General features: G+C 34.4%; 1 protein-coding gene across 1 annotated transcript; it reads right to left on the minus strand.

The window, feature by feature from the left end:
- Positions 1–17254: 17254 nt before the first annotated feature.
- LOC136827718 (uncharacterized) lies at positions 17255–21021 on the minus strand. Its single transcript, XM_067085179.1, has 2 exons — positions 20416–21021; positions 17255–20163 (listed from the first exon to the last, which is right to left on the minus strand). The coding sequence occupies exon 2, from the start codon at positions 19634–19636 to the stop codon at positions 17750–17752; it is 1887 nt and encodes a 628-aa protein (XP_066941280.1). The 5' UTR covers positions 19637–20163; positions 20416–21021; the 3' UTR covers positions 17255–17749.
- Between the last annotated feature and the right edge of the window lie 1829 nt (positions 21022–22850).

The raw sequence follows: 22850 nt of genomic DNA on the forward strand, positions 1-22850 counted from the left end.
TTCAGTAAAAGAAAACTATTGCGCCGGCTTTTTCTGTCCGTCTGCACTTTTTCTGTCCGCCCTCAGATCTTCAAAACTAATGAAGCCAGAGGGCTACAAATTGGTATTGTTGATCATCCACCCTCCTATCATCGAACATACCAAATTGCAGCCCTCTAGCCTCAGTAGTTTTTATTTTATTTAAGGTTAAAGTTAGCCATAATCGTGCTTCTGGTAACGATATAGGATAGGCCAGGGTCAATATCTATATTGACTCTGGGATATGGTACGACCGGACCGTGGTTAAAGTTTCATGGGCCGCGGCTCATGCAGCATTATACCGAGACCACCGAAAGATAGATCTATTTTCGGTGGCCTTGATTATACGATGTGCAGAAAACTTGCGCTGAAGAAACTTCGACGCATTTTTCTACCTGTTTTTTCCTGTTTCCGAAAACCCTCCAAGAACATACTGTTTTCCTTTCTCCACATCAGGCAGGTAGCTCCGACCCAAAATGTGTATTATTTTACCCTACTTACTTTTTCACTGGTTGACAAAAAGGCTTTTTTTCAACGCAAAAGCAATAAAAAAATAATAAATAAATTTTAATAAAAAAAAGCCACTATTACCTGCAACATGATTGAGGAATGACGTGACTGTAGACATTTATTCTGAATGGCGGTAATATATCAGCTACTTCTATTCCTTGAACGATTCACTTCAGACACCCCTCTCCAATGAAGTATGGCGTAGGAAAATAGAATATGAAATGAAATAAAAAAAAATGTGACCTTCAATGCAACAAACATTAAAAGGTAAAGTTAACTTTGAGAATAATTGCACTTCTATTACCATAATTTTAATAATGTCCGAGGCCTCAGTTGGATTGGTGCGTGATGAACTTGGTAATGAAGATGGAAGATTTAGTTTTACAGACAAGAACCATTTGCTATTAATGTAAAATATCAACAATCATGATTGCATTACATAGAAATTTTGGAAAAGGCCAAAAGAACCTTCGGTTGGCACTAAGAAACCGTTGCTTAGGATCCCAATGACAAATTTCCATTGGTTTTCTTTTAATCCGAACCATTATCTCCTCTGCTGGGAGGGGCTTTAACATTAACTGTTGATTTTTTATTATCTCTATGACTTATTTATCAAGAAAGTTTCATTAATTCTGAAATTTAAATACACGAAACCTTTTTAAATATTTTCAAATTTATTATGTAAAGATGCCCGTATTCCAACATCGAGTTATTTTCATCTGCTACTCTAAGTTGTTACAACATATCCAACAATTTAAAAAGAAATAGTTTTTACCTATTTCCTTTTTCCAATGCAAAGTCAAACATTAAAGTTTTAATATGCTTTTCACATTTAACGTAACGAATTTTTTTTACGACCTTACAGCAAATCCATACTGGTCTGATATATGGACAAATATATATGACATGCAAATGATTTTCTTCATTGTTATATTTATTTGAAATTTTCTCAGGGTTTACAATCGATATTTTCAGTTTCTTTAGTTTATAGTGTTTCATATAGAAACGATACATAAAGATACTTTTGAAACGTTCAGTAAATTTAAGATTTAGGTTAGACATTATTTTTCCATTTAAACAGGTGATACCTTTCTTCAACAAGAGCTTCATACGAATATTTTAAAACTATATAGAAATGAACACCTTTAATATTTCGTGTTCATGAGACGGTGTTCTGTTAAGAGATGGTAATTTTCATTCTTTAAGACATCATCAGTTATTTAGATATAAAAAGTTAAAATAAGATAAGTACTATTGACTTCAGACTCAGCATATTTTCATCTTAATGCTTTAATGCACCAACTGCATCAACGAGGATTATTCTATTAATAAAAGTAACAGCGAATCTACAATGCCAACTTGAACAACACTATAACTGTCAAAAGACTATATCCAGGGTAGTCAAGTGGTAATCGAGGAAAACAACCTTCACTTGTGATTTGGCTGCACCCTCCTCAAATGAATACAGAAAAATCCAACATTCAAGGTTGACAGGAATACGTGGATGTTACCCACAACTCAGTGTGCTTCTTTTGAGACAAGACAACAGAGCATTGCCGGTTACATTTTGAGATATTTTGGGTGATTCTGCCCTACTTTTATACACGATCATGTCAGTTACGCGTACTGAGGTATTCTGTATCTACCTGACATCTCCAGCACGTTGTTGGAACAATTATTTGATTTCTTTCTGTATTTTCATATTGGTAATTTTATTATCCCTATTCCACTCATATCTAGAGTACCCATTTTAGTTCAGTGAGCGAAGTCAGCTCCCTTCCACATTATCACTTGGAAAACGGGATGAGGGCTAATGTATTGAGGCAGCTACATATCGTCTAAAATTAGGGACGAAGTATAAGAGAACCAAGTTGAGAAGAGTAGCAAAAACGAAGATTGGCGCCTTGAAGTCAATTTTCTGGCTCACGAAAGGAATAGAAGCAAATATGTGAAAGATCGTGATTGTGGGGTCACGAGATACCTGCAATGTCTTGGGAGCTGCTTCTGCTTGTGATGACCATCGAATTAATTCAGGGATTCAACTGAGCGAGCAGGTATCTGCACAACCGCATATGAAGGCCCAATCCTATTATGACAACTTAATGGCTATGGACACAGTGGCCTTGACACAAAATATCTAACCAGACAGATTAGAAAGGACAACTTAGAGGGCATACATAATAGTAAATCAGGAAAAGCAGTCAAGAGGACTCCGTGTTCCAACAGTTACATACCATAGTGAACATAACTCTGCAGGGACTAAGCATAAGTGACCAGGAATTAAAGATTACGTGAAGGTACGTGCACGCGGCAGTTCACAGCTACACGAGAATAGACTCGTTGCCATTTTCGATGGGTCCGGGTAGGTAAAAAAAAAAAAGGAACTTTGATTTAGTCAAGAACATTTCTAAGAGACTTCTAAGTAGGGATGAAGTGCTAGTGTTAGGATGTGGTCTTAGATTTTACACGGGGAACGATGATCACTATTACTTATGTCTTTATTTTTATCTTATATACACTGCCGAAAGTTTTGTCACATTTTCCCCCACTTCTCTCATTCATATTTTGTTTCCATCTTTAATTATTTGTTACACATTACACTTTAAAACCAAATAAAGTCCTAGTGATCGTTACCATTTTCGATGTTTTTACTTCATGTCTAAAATGCTGTCTCTTTCTTCTACATGTTTCACTATTTCCTTATTTTCGCTTATCATTTTTTTCCCTTAACAGATTTTTATCAGCATGGTTCTGTTACCACTTCACATTCGGCATTTTATGTGAATACTTTTCATCTTTCTGGTATTATTATCCACAACCTTCTCTTAAAAGAGAGAGAGAGAGAGAGAGAGAGAGAGAGAGAGAGAGAGAGAGAGAGAGAGAGAGAGAGAGAGAGAGAGAGAGAGAGAATTGAAGGTACCTTATCAGTAAAATGGTATATATTGTTTTAGGATAAAGTAGCATTAATAATAAAAAAAACCGTACACCAAAAAATGTCCAAGAAAACGAAAATTTATATCAGCTTCGACACAAAAATATGTCACATTCAAACCGAACTTTTAATCCAGAGGCAAGAGGAGTGAGAGAAGGAGAGAAAAAGAAAGAAAACGATAAAGAAAATGAAGAAAGAGCAGTCACAAAAGAGAAAATATCGAAAGCTGGGCTCATTGACCGATTCCATTTCAAGGACGCTGACTGGTCAAGCTTCATGATGACTATATTTCAGATTTACAGTATTTATCACTAAAAAAAAAAAAGAACGAAAGAAATTGAAGAAAAAGAAGAAAAACAGAGATCGTGAGGGAATAAAGATTTACAAGAAGTGAAAGTTTGTGCCTTTCTCTCCCCTCATCAAAAATGGTTTCAGCTCGCTTTGATCTTGTCGAGAGAATCCCACAGGTACAGGACATCCATTTTTTTTTTTTTTTTAATCTACCGTCACATGAAGAGGAAAAATATAATTTTGAAAGTCCAACATTTCCGAACTAAAGATATTTAGTTACGAAAAACGTTGACTTTTCTTCATAATTCTTTCTTGCTTTCTGCGGCAGAAAAGTCTTCCTTTGAATTTTCATCATAATCTCTATAATTTTAGTTATAGTTTTTATCTGACTTCTTGTTTTCGAACCCTTTTTTCTACCTTTATAATTTTTCCGATATCACTTATCTTCCCCGAAGTTTTGAGCTATTTCATTTACATAGAAATGCTCTTCATATTGTGCCTATTACAATTACATACGTATCTGGTAAAAAGTGACCCGTAGATTCCAAATGTACATTTTAGCTTAAAAGGCAATAAAAAAGATTACTCACTTGGCTACGATGGTGAAGATGGGTCTATTCCAGCTCTAATATATATATCTGAAAACGTCAGGTATATGTATGTAAGAGAGGCAATAGACTTTTGTCCTTCTCGTGGTCAGGTCGGCAACGTGACTTCGTTCTGATTACTCTGGGTGCGGCTTCGACTACCGCTACAGGACTTCAGAATTGCTACAGATATCTTGCATTAAAATCTAAGGCTTTGCAGTGACATTTATATCCAAAAAAGTGTGAAGAATCCGAGAGGAATAGAGGGTACTGTGGCTATTGCAACTACGAACGTTCTAAACAATGACCAGTAGATTATATAATAATAAATATATAATATATAATAATAAATATATAATATATAATAATAAATATATAATATATAATAATAAATATATAATATATAATAATAAATATATAATATATAATAATAAATATATAATATATAATAATAAATATATAATATATAATAATAAATATATAATATATAATAATAAATATATAATATATAATAATAAATATATAATATATAATAATAAATGTATAATATATAATAATAAATGTATAATGTATAATGTATAATGTATAATGTATAATGTATAATGTATAATGTATAATGTATATATATATATATATATATATATATATATATATATATATATATATATATATATATATATATATATATTACCTCTTTGAGAAACAATGCTTCCAAGTGGCGTGGAGCAGGATGTTATTTAGGTTCTTTGCTATTTCATTTTCTCATTAAGAGGACAAATTAAAAAAAAATTGCCACTAACAAAATTATGGTTTCAGCACTTCACTTCGCTTATTCTATAATCACCAACACCTTGCTCTATTGTTCATAAAGACCAACAAAAACTCGAGAAGTCACTTTAAACAATATAATTTTAAGTGTTTTAACAATTTAAGCAACGTATGATAGTACAAACAAAATTAATTAACTTATGAAAAAGAAACAAATTGATAACTTGCAATTCACATATCACATTAATAATGCAAAATAAATAACTTCACTTTTAGTACACAAGTAAAATACGATATAAATCCAGTGAGAAATCAGATGACAACTGTTCTGCTTGTCGGTAGAAAATATACTCCTACAAAAACAAGTAAAATACAACAAGAGGTAAACATTACAGAGAAAAACCAAGGAGCGCCAAGAGCGGAATACAAAACAAAGTAGATGGCGCACTCAGAGAAAAACAAGGAGCGCCAAGAGCAGAATATGAAACTAAGTAGATGGCGCACTAAAAATATTACAGTATTATATAGATTACATTAATGAATGTATTTTATAATATATATACAAAGTTAGGTGACGGCATGTCACAGTTCCCCCGCCTAAGAGAGGCCCACTGCGCTGGTGCCGTCATAACATGTCTCGGTAGTGGGTGGAGGTAGACGAGATAGGGAGTCTGCGATGAGATTATGGCTTCCTCCAATGGACTGAAGATGTAGGTTGAATTGAGATAACAGGTACGACCAACGGAGAAGTTTGTGGTTCTTCAGACGTGCTCTATCCAGGAATAGTAGCGGTTTATGGTCAGTGTATACAGCGACACGTTTATGCTCTTCCAAGTATGGTTGGAAGTGCATTAGAGCAGAGATGATAGCAAACAGCTCTTTCTCCACAGTTGCCCAATGGGTCTGGGCACCTTTGAAAATCCTGGAGTGATAAGCGACTGGAAGGAGATGGTGTAGAGGTGGAGGAGTATCTTGAGCATAGTTGAGTATGACTGCATCAATACAGCTCCATAACCGGTATTGCTGGCGTCGACTTGCACGTAGAATTCCTTGTCAAAATCTGGTGCCTTTAAAATGGGATTGATATTAGCATAAGTTTTAGCTGTTGAAAAATATGTTCATGCTCCTTTGTCCAATTGAAAGAAACCTTTGTTGAAGTTAAATTATATAATGGAGCTGTAATTACTGAAAAGTTTTTCAAAATCTAGAATAGTAGGAGACCATTCCTAAGAAAGTTTTAAGCTGCTTTTTATTTGATGGAGCTGGAAATTTCTTAACACTTTCAATGTTAGCCTCCTTGGGAGAGACCTGACCACTTCCCACACAATGCCCCAAATATACCACTTTGGCCTTCCCGAATGAGCTTTTGGCCAAATTGATGGTCAGCCTGGATGTTCGCAGACGCTTGAATAGTTCTTCTAGCGTTTGTAGATGTTCCTCCCAGGTAGTACTAGCCACAATCAAATCATCTAAATAGACAAATACATTTTTCATGTCTCGGATGACTTCAGCCATCACTCTCTGGAAAGTTGCAGGAGCATTACAAAGGCCAAAGGGCATTACAGTGTAAGAAAACAGGCCAAATGGGGTTATGAATGCTGAAATTTCTTTTGCAGAATCAGTTAGTGGAATTTGATAATAACCTTTGAGCAAATCAATTTGTGTTAGAATTATAGAATTGCCAATACTATCCAAAATATCGTTAATTCGGGGAAGTGGATAAGAGTCTTTAACTGTAGCTTTGTTCAACTTCCTATAATCTGTGCAAAGTCTAAGTTGTCCGTTGGCTTTAGAAACTAGAAGACATGGAGATGCCCATGGAGATTTACTAGGTTCAGCTAAGGCATTATCCAGCAAATACTGTACCTCCCGACGTAAGCACTCTAGCTTGGTCCCAATGGCACGATAATATGGTTGTCTAATTGGAGAGATACCTGGTTCCAGTATAATGTCGTGTTGCAGTAATGTGCAGTTCTTTGGCTCTTCTGTGCAGATGTCTATGTACTTGGTGATTACCTGCGAAAAGTGCTTGCTGTTGGGGATAATCCAAATGAGACAAGTAAGATGGTAAAGATTTCAGGATCTGACCATTGGTACAGTCCTTCCAGGAAACAAGTACATCAATTTCAGAACATGAATTATGTGTGCTGTCAAAATCAGATGAGCAAGAGGAAGTTTTGATGCTTACAGAGTTCTGATCAGTATTTACGAGATGACTTACTACTTTGGTTGCAGCTACATAGGGTTTCAGTAGATTGACATGGACTAACTGAGTAGATCGTTTTCTGTCAGGTGTGGCAATGATGTAATTTACCTTTGTAGTCCTGCTTAAAATCTTATAAGGTCCTATGTATTTCTCTTTGAGTGGAGCTCCTGCAATAGGGTAATAAACCAACACTAGGTCATCTGGTTTAAATTCTCGTACTTTTGCCTTTCTGTCATAAAGATGAGACATCTTTTCCTGTGAAGATATAAGATTAAGATGAGCAAATTCATACATTGTTATCATTTTTGCTTTTAAGGTCCTTCAAATATGAGAGAATATTAGTGGTTTCTTCAGCCCTTCTGTGCATTATGTTCTCCTTTACCATGCTTAATGTTGTTCGTGGCTTACGGCCAAACATCAACTCAAAAGGTGAAATTCCAGTGGTATCATGGGGCACACTGCGGAGAATATACATTAGCAAGTCAAGATCTTCATCCCAATGTAGAGATGTTTCACTCATATACTTTCTTAAGTTTTTATAGTCTGGTGGACCTTTCAAGGGCGCCATTGGTTTGAGGATGATATGCTGAGGAATGTACCTTGTGTATATTGAACTCTGCCATGGTCTGCTTAAATAAATTACCAGTAAAGTTAGTACCTTTATCACATTGTAACACTCTTGGGAAACCAAATGTTGTAAAAACTTTCACCAACTGCCCTATTATGGTTTTAGCACTGATATTCTTTAAAGGAACAGCAATTGATACCTGGTTGTTGGACAAAGTATTGTCAGAAGATATTCATTTCCTCTGTGTTTTTGTCATAGGTCCCACACAGTCAATAATAACCTTCTCAAATGGATATTTAGAACTGCAACTGGCTGTAGTGGTGCTGGGGGAATCCTTTCGTTTGGCCTACCTGTTACTTGACACTGATGACATGCAGATATGTAGTTCTTAATATCATTCTTCATACCAGGCCAGAAAAATCTTGAGAGAGTCTACTGTATGTCTTGTCACACCTAAATGAGCTTCCGTGGAATGAGCTAAGTCAAGCAGTGCTGGCTGAAGAGGTGCAGGAATGACCAATTGGTAACAGTCGTGCCAGGAATTTGTTGCTGGTGCTTTTGGTGACCTATAGTGACGGAAGAGAAGTTCTTTTCCACATAATAATAGGGAGTTTTAGGTTTATCATTTGGATCAACTGTTTTCTTCCAAATAGACTTCAAGTTAGAATCTTTAACTTGCAAGTCAACAAACTTATCTTTAGACAAATCTACAAGATCTAATGCTTCTTCAATTCTGGTTTTATTTACATTAGAGGTTTCAGGTAGTTTATTTTTGTGACTTAGATCTAGTTACTATTTGAGTTACAGTTACTTCACTTGAATCTACTTTCTCACTATCAATTATAACTTCAGGATCAGACACTATAAGATTAGATTGCAGAACTTTATCACCTGCAATATCATTACCAATGAGTATTTGAATATCATTACAGGGCAATGGTTCATTTGATACGGCAACAGTAGCTTTACCTTTATAATATGGACAATGCAGAGTTACCTCAGCAAGTGGCAGGGTCTTACTAGATGACAGATCGGTGATGGTGACGAATTCCTGTTTGAAGTTCAAATCTTGTGAAGGTACACTTATGATAGTCTGGGAGGAACCAGTATCGCGTAGACATGACACAGGTACACCGTTGAGTGATCCTTTGCAGGTGAAGGCTTTGAACGGCTCAGGATCTATATCAGGTGTGGCCATATGGAAGGTTCTCTTAGTGTCTGGTTTCATAGGTTGTTTGCTATCATTAACAACTTCTGATTTCCTGCAGTGAGGATTTGGGCACTTGTCAATCGTATGTCCTTCCTGTTTGCAATAGGAACAAGTAGATGAAAATATCCTAGAGGAGAAAACATAGATTTAAAGCCTGAGGTTTTATGAGATCTATGAATCAGAAAGTAATCATCAGCCAGGCTAGCTGCCTTTACCAAGTCTGTTTCACCTTTATCAAGAATAAATGTAGTAATATTCAGTGGTAGTTTTCTTAAAAATTCCTCCATTATCATTAGTTTCTTAAGAGAGTCAAAGTCATTTACTCCTGCCTTCTGCAACCACTTACTAAACTGTCTCACTTTGAGGTCACAAAATTCAACAAAAGTCTGAGAATGATTCTTGCTGGAATTTCTAAAATTCTGGCGGTAGCCCTCTACAGTAATAGAATATGCATCTATGATGGATTTCTTTACGACATCATAATCTTTGATAGTTATCATTTGAGATGCAACATAAGCTGCCTTACCTTTTAGATTGTTCCTTACTAGCATTACCCAATGGTCCTTAGGCCAATTTAAGATATTGGCAGTATCTTCAAACGTGTGGAAGAAGACCTCTGATCCTTCTCATTGAAATCTGGGAGTAACTTCTTTGCTTTTAGAAGATCAAATTTTTCTGGCAAGTCCCTTTCTCCTCTTTTGGCTTCAAGTTGAATGTTGGCAGATCTGGCTTCTCTTTCCAACTCAATTTCAACAAGCTTTTTCGCATGCTCGATTTCGGTTCGTTTCCTCTGTTCTTCAATATGTAGGAGTTCTCTTTGTCTTTCCATTTCTGTTTGCCTCAGCTTAGCGATTTCCAGCTGAAGTTTTAGTTTCTCTAAGTCAGAATCAGTTTTCACAGCAGCAATCGCTCCGGTAAGGGCTCTTATTTCTTCCACATCTTCATCGTCTTCAACTATACAACCCTTTGACACCAGGAACTCTAGTATGTCATTGATGAGACGAGCCTTGACATAGGATGACTCCACCGGCAGTTTACATCTCTGGGCCACAGATAGGAGTTCCTGCTTTTTGGCAAAACGTAATGTCAGCAGCTCCTCTTTAGGATTAGAAGAAATGTGTCAAGATTGAAAGACATCTTAGTAATTAGTAGTTAGAACTTAAGAACTACGATATCAATTTTAAATCCTGACTTCACACTACAAGAAACAAACCATATTTGAGATTACAAATTCTCCTCACACTAAGAAATTTAACAGATACTCTAGCATATCAAAACTCAAGGTGATACACGTATGTTAACCGCTTATTTCATATTTACATAAACTAACATTTCAAGAACGATTCAAAGAGTCAAATAGAATAGTCTAAGTAAATAAATATCTAAGCATGATTTAACATTCACTGGATAAAATAACGACCACAAAGAATAATACCTAGAGATAATGGTTAATACGCAGAAAAACACATTTACTCTAAATCTTATAGCAAAAAATATCTCAAACGCTTTAATGAGGCGAGATAATACTCGCAAAATCCACAATGGAAACAATAATAATATGTCAAAACAACCGTATTGACAAAATAATTAAAGATTAGATCTTGAGATCCGAGGATATGCTATAGATAGCTACACTGCAGTGAAAATAAACAAAGCGGAAGCTTACAGAATACCTAAATAAATTAAAGGATCTTGAGACGATCCGAAGAGTAAGTATAGTACACTAGCAGATGCCCGGATTAACAATAAAATGTTCGTCGGAACGATAGCTATGACACGATGATATACCCTTATTTATGGTTCGTAATATGGGGCGGGTGAATGAAAGCACATGAAGTGACAGAACCCTGCTGATTAACACTAAGTTATTAGCTTTCCCTCCATATTACAGATACCGAAAGAATGAATGAGGAGGAGTATATTTTCTTTACATTATAATGACAAACAGAACTAAAATTTCTCACCTTACTTGTGTACACTTAACTAGAGCCTTGCAGATGTGGTAATGAACTTAAATGAAAATAATGAAAATCGAAAATCACTTGAAAATAATTACTAATAAACGAAAATGCACTTAAACCATCCCGGACAGGCCCCAAATTTGTTACCTCTTTGAGAAACAATGCTTCCAAGTGGCGTGGAGCAGGATGTTATTTAGGTTCTTTGCTATTTCATTTTCTCATTAAGAGGACAAATTAAAAAAATTGCCACTAACAAAATTATGGTTTCAGCACTTCACTTCGCTTATTCTATAATCACCAACACCTTGCTCTATTGTTCATAAAGACCAACAAAAACTCGAGAAGTCACTTTAAACAATATAATTTTAAGTGTTTTAACAATTTAAGCAACGTATGATAGTACAAACAAAATTAATTAACTTATGAAAAGAAACAAATTGATAACTTGCAATTCACATATCACATTAATAATGCAAAATAAATAACTTCACTTTTAGTACACAAGTAAAATACGATATAAATCCAGTGAGAAATCAGATGACAACTGTTCTGCTTGTCGGTAGAAAAATACACTCCTACAAAAACAAGTAAAATACAACAAGAGGTAAACATTACAGAGAAAAACCAAGGAGCGCCAAGAGCGGAATACAAAACAAAGTAGATGGCGCACTCAGAGAGAAAAACAAGGAGCGCCAAGAGCAGAATATGAAACTAAGTAGATGGCGCACTAAAAATATTACAGTATTATATAGATTACATTAATGAATGTATTTTATAATATATATACAAAGTTAGGTGACGGCATGTATATATGTGTGTGTGTGTGTGTACGTCGAGTGGAATACATTTCTTCAAACGCTTAAAAATACGACATATTTTACATTCAGCATCTGATTGTAGTGGCAAATGTCAGTTGTTAGCTTCATATCAATACCCACATAAGAACAGAGTCCACATAGTTAAACTTGAATCTGCTGGTTATATAAATTTTCATTGACATAACTCTTCATTTTTATTTCGGTATTACATCTTCCCAAACAGGCATTTGATTATTCTTATGGTAAAAACATTTCATGGAATTTTTTGTTTGTCACATACTTCGTGATGTTTAGTATTATTTTGAAGTTGGAAAATAGTAATTTGTCATATCTCTCTTACGGCTTCTTTTTTTAGGAATCCCCGGAAATCATCTTTTCATATTCCTTTATGATTTCAATTATCGTCCAAGGAATAATTTTTTTCTTATAATCTCATAATTATGGTAAGCTAGTCAGTTATCAATTTCTGAATCTATTTCATAATCTTTGTTAAGCTACTCGGTTAATTTTTTTACGTCTAGAAGTCTTTAATTTTCAAAAGAATTACTTGTTATACCTATTACTTCATCTATATTAGTCCATTTTGTTTAATTATCAGTTAATTGGCATATCTATCAGTTTTATTCGTCATTTACTTAGGCGTTGTATGACTCACTGGGACTTATTATCTCCACAGCAATCACTTGATTTTTCTTAAGCAATTATCTCTAATGAATCCCATTATGCTATTGGAGATTACTTACCTGATACTCAGTGACAGATAATTATAGTGCGTAATTATCTCGGTAATAATTCGAGACTTAGAAAATACCTCCCGTAGACATCGTTGATTAATCAATTCACAAACGTTTTATATATCAGCCTATAAAATAGTTGTTTAATAAATATTGATATACAAAGAAATCTTGGTTGCTATTCATAGAAATCTAAAAACATGGTGGTCGTTTAAAAATTGCCATTTGAATATTGATAATTAAAAAATATTTTCATCTTTTCGGTTGATTTTCTTGGAATGCTCACAACATCTACTGCGTTAATGATTTACAACTGGATACTATTCGGAAAAAATTATATGAAGGTTATAAAAAATACTGAGAAAATCAACATCAAAGTGAACATTGAATTTATTATTGAACATACAAGAAATTTAAAGCATATTATGCATAATATAGATTAATATTAACGACACTTGATGCTGCCCCGATATCTAGGTAACTCTGGCACTAGTTACCTAACCTCCACACTCCGAATCGCTTATAACCAGTGAAAAGTTTATAAGATGCATCGAGCAATACCATTACCATGATGCCACTGCGCATAGCCTATAAAAGATATGATACGTCTATCAGAAAATTGTATATGAAATTATTGCCTAGGCAAGTGACTTAAAGTTCAGAATAAGATTCAATAAAAAGATCTCAAAAGATATGATAAATGGCAAAGCAAAATATTAGCAAGAGTAAATTCTTTCTGGTTACAAGTTTTATTTTTTACGGGATTAATGACTCAGCGCTAAAATTATTCATTCAATAACTTTAAATCTCGTAAAGTGTGCCAACATTTACCGAGACCTACCTCAGTTATCAAGCGCCTGCTTGCTCGATATAAATCCACGAAGTTGAATCCCTCGGAAGTAATCCTGCAGTATGTGGTGGATGCCAAAGACTATGGTAAGGAAATGGAATCCCCGTCTTGGCCTCTCTTCCATGCTGCTACACAATCCATTATAAGGTTCCTCCGAAAACACACTCCCCTGGAGAATCATGCCCTCGTCTCTCCATTGCACTTTGGTGAAACTGGTGGTACTTAGCACTTCATTATTTCACAGCAATAAACGTCCTTCAAGTAAAGAGAGTTCATTAGTAATGATCACACTTCAGTTGGCAAGTTTCTAACGAAGGTTGAGTTTATCCATTTTCCTTTTAGTCAGGAGAAATGCTTCCTTGGAGGGTCAGGCAGATACTGCTTGGTAAGAATTCTTACCATTACTCGTTAACTTTGTTAACTAATTCAGGAAGAGCTAAATACTTTGAAATGGTCTCAAATGCTAGCACACAAAGTATTTACAGGTATTAAATAATTATTAACGTTATTTAAAGTTACGTTTGAGATCTTTTTATTTTTAAAGAGAGTTGGAAACCAAGGATTGTGAAAAGATGCTTAAAAGCCAAGGATTATGAAAAAAGGCAAAGTATTTTTTTTTCCTAAAAATAAATAAGAAAAAGAAAACGAGAATACAAGGATTCTGAAGTTGGAAAGAAAAGATAAAAACAATATATTTAACACACTCCCCCCAAAACATTCAGTCCTGTTATGAAAATAAAAACTGGATTGAAATTTTAAACATATACCAAAAGTATTTATATTACCAGAAATTTTTTTTTTTTAATATTTGCCAAAACTATTTACAGCGTCATTTGTCAAGTTACCCAAAAATTCTTCATGATAAATGTTAATCAAATAACTTCTGACTTTACGCAGTTTTGTGTAGTTTTCTTTAACTTTATCAAAAGGAGAAACTAAACAGTCTCTCATCCAATTCTAGATCTGGATGTCTCTGCAGCTCAGGAATTAAGTTAACTGAGACAAGGTCATAACCCCTAATTAGACACTCTGGTGTTATGGGATCAGGAAGTGTTTTGTTTATATCTGTATCTCTTAATGCCTCTTTGAAAGCTATTGGCCTTCTATTCAATATAATGGACAGTCTGACATATTAAAAACTCTAAATCCCTTATATCTAAAACATTATTTCTTATGGCTCCAAATAAGCATCTCTTAGTAAGTTTCACACAACTTTCAACCATTGAACCAAGAGCCGAGTTCCTTTTTGAAAAACTGTTCAAACTGAAGGTTCTTTATGTCATTCTCTTCTAGATAGAGTTTAACTTCTGGGTCTTTTAAATAATCTAGAATTACGTTGCCTCTTGCTACTAACTGAGAGCCCTGATCGGAAATGCACAAATTTGGTAGTCCAAACTCAAACGTATGAAGCTGGAAGGCTCTAAGATACTCCTCAACACTCAAGTCCATGCACACCTTCAGATTTATAGCTCTACTCCATGTACATGTGAAACCTATTATCCATGCTTTTACTTTCTTCCCACTGGAACGTACAAAGAAGGGTCCCATGTAATCTACAAAAATATAGCGGAAAGGAATCTCTGGGGGATTAATCCTGAAATCTCTATAACAGTTTTGATTAAGATTAACTGTCCTCTCATTGAACCTACGGCATATGACACATGTGCGGATTATTCTTTTAACTACTGAAAAAAATCTAGGTATCCAAAATATCTTACGTACTTCAGCCAGTAGCCTATAGCATCCAGCATGTAAAAAACGTTCATGATAATCTAATACAATATATTTAGTTAGTAAACTATCCTTAGAAATTAGCAATGGAAATCGCATCCTTCTGTCATCTTTCAGTTTCTGCATTTTGCTACGTACCCTTAACAGGCCTTCCTGATCCACATAAACATTGAGCTGTCCGACTAACTTGGGGATATCTTTGAGCAACCTGTTTCTGGATTCAAAATATTCAAAAATTTCAGGAAAGTGCTTCTGCTGATCTCTTCTTATTACCATCTTTGTAGCCTCTGCAAAGAAGTTATGATTAATATCAAAACAGCTAATATGTCCAAACTTAACAGGATCCTTTAGTTTTAGTTTCATTTTCAAGTTATTAACAAAGAGAAGTACTCTACGGAAAACAGAAACAACTTTATGGTAGCTAGAACATCTTGATAAAGCATCAGTATGCTCATCAATCTTTGTAGTTATAGTACCATGATAAGACTGGACAACACCAACAGGAGAATCTTGCTTTACTGGAAGGGCAGGTATTACAAAATCCAAGATAGATTCCCTGTTCAGCTGACCTTCTGTCTCATTAAGCAGAAATTTGGGACCTGAAAAGTAGTTAGTTTTCTGAAGCTGCTTGAAAGATAAGCTGCGAGTGATGCAATCGGCTGGATTTTCACAACCTGACAAAAGAAAAATGAATTGGGTGTTTATTACACAGTTCATTTATTATGTGTAACCTATTTTGAACAAATACTGAACACTTCTGCATTTTATCAAGCTTGGCAGAAAACCCATGTACCCAGGAAAGGGCAACGAAGCTATCCGAGTAGATTATCAACTCGCTTATTTTGATTGGCATCATACAAGAAATTCCTGATAACTCTTCATACAGACATGTAATTTCTTCTACGGCCAAAGTTATTCCTTGCAGTTCCAGAGATGGCATGCTTTTAGATTCCATTTGCTTGTTTACTATCTTATTTTTTGCAAAGACAAAACTGACCTTTCCTGTGGAAATATTTTGTATGTAAATGACTACACCAAACATCTGCTTACTACTGTCTGAAAAGGCCAATAGCCGGTAAGTATCTTCTCTACTTCCAAAGACTCTTGGTATCTCTGTAACAGAAGCAGCATTTGCTTGTTTGGCAATATTCCGCCATTGCCTCCTAACATCAGCATCTAATTCTTTGTCCCAACCCAGATCTTTGTTGCACTGTAACTGATGCAAAAATAGCCTTGAGCGATTAAGAATAGGGCCATTAAAGTTAAAAGAGATCATACTGGGAGGCAATAGACTGCAATACTTCCCGTTTTGTTCGAGCTTGTATGTTAAGACTAATAGGTTTAGTAGATAAACTGTCTTGCTTCCTATCCCATGACAACCCAAGTAGTTTTACCTTTTCATTGGTTTCTGTATTAAGCTCACTATCTATGTGGTCTTGCAATGCAGAATCATTACTGATGTACTGCTGCAGGTAAAACTTGTAAGGCTCAAAAATGCTTTCTAGTTGTTGATATGCCCAGAGAAGATCTTCAGAATTATCATAAGCAACTGCACAGTTATCCATGTAACATAGTTGATATATCATCCTCTTTAATTGTAAAAGTTTACTATCATCACCGTCTACTTCTAAAATTAAAATCTTATATAGAGCAAGTAACAGTAATGCAGGGCTGCATCTTAAGCCGAAACTTAATCTTATATTTCTGTATCCCACAATTGTAAAGTCTTCCTTCTCTACATTTTTGAACCATAGACATAATAGCCTATTGCTATCTGTGTCATTTAAGGCAAGATTATTGAACGCTTTACATAAATCAAAACATAATAACTTCTGTCCAAATCTTAAATGTAATATAGCAGAGGAAAGTTTCTGGTTTAGATTTGGTCCTGAATATATAGCCTGATTGTGACTAATGGAAGGTTTACTAGAATCTTGCTGACAAAGATTAGACAAATGCACTATCCTGCACTTTGTGGTTTCGCGATTCATTTTAAAGATGCCCATGTGAGGCAAAAAGCTATGGTTAGGGTGCTCTGAGAAATTCGGGAAGATTATTAATGCGCTCTATGATCCCCATACTTTCTTGTTCTTTAAAAACTTTATCCATTATCAATAGCTTATCCCTGTTATTTTGCAATTTTTTCAAGTTAGACTTTAAAATTGAAACTGCCAATCCCTGATTGGAACCTAATAGATGAGACACCTGAGAATTCCAAAATAAAGGAACAACAATTCTACCTTCTTTATCTCTCTTCATATTTTCAAGGGAAAACTTAACCAACTTCTTATTTATTTCAGAACTCCCAGAATCAGAATCATCAGGTTCAGACTTTACAAATCTATGACAACTTTCTTCTAAAATTTGGTTAGCTGCCTTGATAAGCTGAGATTCAATTATATCCCCCTTATCATCAAATACATTAATGTTAACGGGATCCACAGTATCTTCAAAAGCACAATCCGAAACAAGGCAAGTATTACCAGTCCCGAAAATGCTACCAACTAAGTTGTGATCTGAAAGTTGAACCAATCCTTGAAAGCAACTTCCAACATAAGGTAAAAATTATAAATCTTTCAATATTTGTTCCACATTACCATGTAACAATACTCCAGCAGGAGTTTCAGAATATAGAGATTCTAAGTTTGATCCAAACAAGTGTTCCTGCTGAGGAAGACAGTATGCTGAGCGAGTGCCAAGAGTTAACTGAATATTCTGGATATCACAAGAATCATTTGACAAGCTTTCATCTGCCAACAAATAACCTCTTTCTTTGAAACCACCTACTACTTTACCTAATTTAGGAAGTTTTAACTTTACATTAATAGGAGGTATACACAGTGCTTCAATTTTTCTAAGCCTATCCCCTATCTGTAAACTTACTTCAATTAGCCTAGTAGTATAATTCTGAGTAGTGTTAATGCCATTTACTGTTAGAGAAATATTTTCCCTTAATGTGGGTAAATTATAACTGTCTGCAATATTGGTCAAAATAAAGTTACACTGACAGCCACTGTCTTTTAAGCATCTTAACTTTAAACCGTTATCCAAGGTAGAAGTAAAAGTGGGAAGAACAGTCTGCATGTCAGAATCACTCTGGAAAGCTTCCACAATGTTAACCATTGAGCCAGATATCTCCTTATTTTCTTTAGGCTTGGATTTTGCTTTATCTTTACCCTTATCTGTAGAAGATTGGCTATCTGGTTTATTTCCATCTTTATTTGTGACTTGCTTGTCATCAACAGACCGAATACACAGGAAACTGAAATGCCACTCTGAGCAATACTTACATTTATTATTGAACCTATACCTACAAATTTTACTGTGATGATTTAGGTTAGAACATTTTAGGCATCCATTCAGTTTTCTTATTTTATCTATCTTGGCTTCTGCAGAGTCAAATTTGGCACACTTGTGGATAGGGTGATCAGCTGGTTTACCATCCACTTTAGTACAAATACTACAAGGCTTAAAGGTCTTATTTCTTTCATACTTTACATCTACAGCCAAGCTAGTAGCTCCATGGTCACTAGCATTTGATGCTTTGTGGGAAGATTGTTTAGTGACTTCTTTAGTTTTCTTAGACTGGCTACAATAACGCTCACTAGCTTCAAAAAACTTGTCTACAATTTCATTTAACGTTGGCTTGGAGCTGTTAGTAATTTGAATCAAATGATTCTTAAATGAATCATTCAATCCTTCCCATATAAAAAACTGAAGGATACAATCCACAGTCATTTTCAATTTGCGTATTCTTTCCATAATTAACCTAACCTTAGAGATAAATTCATAAGGATCAGTGATGGAAGAAAGTTTCAAATGGGATAACTGCCTTAAAACATTAAATTTCTGTGTGTCATCCGAAGCTAGAGCTTTCAGTAGTAATTGCTTTGCATGTGAATATCCCTGCTTATCTGCTTCTAAGGACTCTACTAAAACTAAGGCCCTGCCTGAGATCTGCTGCTTTAATAACAAGAGTTTATCATATTCAGGGTATTGAAATTTACTTAAAGTGTCTTCAAATTCTTCAAAAAATCTAGCAAGGTCCTCGTCATCAGAACTAGTGTATTTAGGCAGGGGAGCTATGGGAGATTTAAGCAAACTTCTTGCGGAACTAAGAGTGTCATTCGAATGGGAAACCGATGAAGAAGGCTCACTAGGGTTCCTAATAGCCACTAAGCAAAATAAAAGTTTGTCATTATAGACCTGACAGGAGTCTAATTCCTCCTCAGACCTACGTTCTTCCTCTTCGTCGTCCCATTCCTCATACTTAAGCTCTAATATCTGCTTATTGAAGTCTTTCAATTCTGGAAGCCATTGTTCAAATTGCAAGCGTAATTTCTCCCTTGCTGCACTAGCTAATGTAGGAAAACTATCATTACGGTTAAAATGTTCAGTCACACACTTCCTTATATACTTACTTTGATTCACTAATCTTCTAAGTTCAGACATTGTGAATATATACAACTACCTGACCTATCACAAATATAATAGATATTCAAAGGCTAAAGTATGCGTAACAAACCGAAGCTCAAAAGTAAAATTTCCTTAACCACTTATTTCATAAATATGTTAAAAAGATTAAATTCACTCAACCTTTACGCTAAAGTGTTAAAATGCAAAAAATAACGTTAACGTTCCACCCTCAGTGCAAGTGGAGAGACATCGGGCAAGCATCAAAGCAAAGTCATAAAGTCCCTGTTCGGGCGCCATATTCGGAAAAAATTATATGAAGGTTATAAAAAATACTGAGAAAACCAACATCAAAGTGAACATTGAATTTATTATTGAACATACAAGAAATTTAAAGCATATTATGCATAATATAGATTAATATTAACGACACTTGATGCTGCCCCGATATCTAGGTAACTCTGGCACTAGTTACCTAACCTCCACACTCCGAATCGCTTATAACCAGTGAAAAGTTTATAAGATGCATCGAGCAATACCATTACCATGATGCCACTGCGCATAGCCTATAAAAGATATGATACGTCTATCAGAAAATTGTATATGAAATTATTGCCTAGGCAAGTGACTTAAAATTCAGAATAAGATTCAATAAAAAGATCTCAAAAGATATGATAAATGGCAAAGCAAAATATTAGCAAGAGTAAATTCTTTCTGGTTACAAGTTTTATTTTTACGGGATTAATGACTCAGCGCTAAAATTATTCATTCAATAACTTTAAATCTCGTAAAGTGTGCCAACATTTACCGAGACCTACCTCAAAGTTATCAAGCGCCTGCTTGCTCGATATAAATCCACGAAGTTGAATCCCTCGGAAGTAATCCTGCAGTATGTGGTGGATGCCAAAGACTATGGTAAGGAAATGGAATCCCCGTCTTGGCCTCTCTTCCATGCTGCTACACAATCCATTATAAGGTTCCTCCGAAAACACACTCCCCTGGAGAATCATGCCCTCGTCTCTCCATTGCACTTTGGTGAAACTGGTGGTACTTAGCACTTCATTATTTCACAGCAATAAACGTCCTTCAAGTAAAGAGAGTTCATTAGTAATGATCACACTTCAGTTGGCAAGTTTCTAACGAAGGTTGAGTTTATCCATTTTCCTTTTAGTCAGGAGAACTGCTTCCTTGGAGGGTCAGGCAGATACTGCTTGGTAAGAATTCTTACCATTACTCGTTAACTTTGTTAACTAATTCAGGAAGAGCTAAATACTTTGAAATGGTCTCAAATGCCAGCACACAAAGTATTTACAGGTATTAAATAATTATTAACGTTATTTAAAGTTACGTTTGAGATCTTTTTATTTTTCAAGAGAGTTGGAAACCAAGGATTGTGAAAAGATGCTTAAAAGCCAAGGATTATGAAAAAAAGCAAAGTATTTTTTTTTTCCTAAAAATAAATAAGAAAAAGAAAACGAGAATACAAGGATTCTGAAGTTGGAAAGAAAAGATAAAAACAATATATTTAACACAGATGCTACTCTACGCAATGGAGTTATTGCCAGATGGCATTCCGGAAACCATGAAGCGTTTCTTAGGTGAACACACCAACGAAATGAAACCGTTTCTTGACTGGTGTTCTTGAACTAATATTCTTTGGTTGCTGCCACCAATTAATTTTCTAAAATTTTGTGTGTTCCATTCACATATTCTTTCATTACTTTGAGTGTGGTATCTTTAAAATTTTGCATCGTTTAATTTACTTATTTTTTCTCTTTTTCATCGTTCGTGGAAGGTCTAAAGAATAGTTTTATGCTTTCATCCCTCAGAGAGAGTGATAACGAAAGTCTTACCAAATATATAACTTTATCAAAATACTGTTGATTTATTACCCTGCAAATGACCACAGTTTCTGTAACTTGTTTCTTCTGCTTATATCCCTATCTTAATATACGGAAAATACTATACCTACAAATGACATTCTTTCTAGCAAATAAATCAGGATATTCGGGAGGGAAGAAATTTCTGTGTGGCAATCGTGTGTCAGTTAAGATCAAGAAGTGCATTTCATTGTAGAATTGCATTACGGTAACAATGACTTTAATGAGATTATATAAGTTCATCTTGTTATTGTCTCTTCACTGAAGAGTTTCTTTGACAAATGTCAGGTTATTAGCCTGAGCATTGAAGCTTGCTTATTTTTCTTAATATAAATGCAATAAGCTCTGCCAAAAAGTATATTTGTTTTCCACAGATGTAGTTTTTATTTAGCGTATGAACATGTTTTTTTTATACTTTATTATTATTATTATTATTATTATTATTATTATTATTATTATTATTATTATTATTATTATTATTATTATTATTATTATTAAACACATATCTACGATGAAAATAGTTTCATGCAGTAAGCGAATAACACTTATTTTGCCTTGATCCAGTACTGTTCTCTATTGTTAAATAATGATAATATATATTTAGAGGACACTTACTTACAATTTCATGGTTGTGAAACACATACATTATTTTTATATATTTCTTTGCAAACATGGAGATATAAGATTTTAAGGAGCTGTAAGCATAAGTTTTACGTAAATCTCATGCATTTTCGATTGTAATTTTAATTTTTATTCAACTATATGCTTTCTGTGCTTCAGTTCTTTCCACATGTGCACGTTAAACCTAAAACTTCATGTCCTAAAAGTGGCTCATCTTTTAATCCTCGACGAATCACTATTCAGGTGTGAAGTTCACTGACGTGCTTTTCCATCCCCACGCTGGAGCAAAAAGTTTGTAATCCCAGATTTTGGTTGGTTTCACTTAAAAATACAACGGGTTGGCCAAACAGAACACAATCTCGAGAAGGAAGAAGTCTGTGAAACTCACTAGAAATTGATGCATGGAAATCGTAAAGACTCAGACGATACGAGGATTGCAGCATAAAATTTAATGATAACACTAAAGCAATTCCTTCCAGTATGTATATATATATATATATATATATATATATATATATATATATATATATATATATATATATATATATATATATATATATATATAAACACACACACACATATATATATATATATATATATATATATATATATATATATATATATATATATATATATATATATATATATATATATATATATATATATATAAACACACACACACACACACATATATATATATATATATATATATATATATATATATATATATATATATATATATATATATATAT

Source organism: Macrobrachium rosenbergii, chromosome 42, assembly GCF_040412425.1.
Source record: "Macrobrachium rosenbergii isolate ZJJX-2024 chromosome 42, ASM4041242v1, whole genome shotgun sequence".
NCBI classification, from domain to species: domain Eukaryota; kingdom Metazoa; phylum Arthropoda; class Malacostraca; order Decapoda; family Palaemonidae; genus Macrobrachium; species Macrobrachium rosenbergii.

Bases quoted from the DNA above. Each gene is read 5' to 3' on its own strand.
- LOC136827718 (XM_067085179.1), bottom strand. From the start codon at position 19,636: ATGTCTGAACTTAGAAGATTAGTGAATCAAAGTAAGTATATAAGGAAG.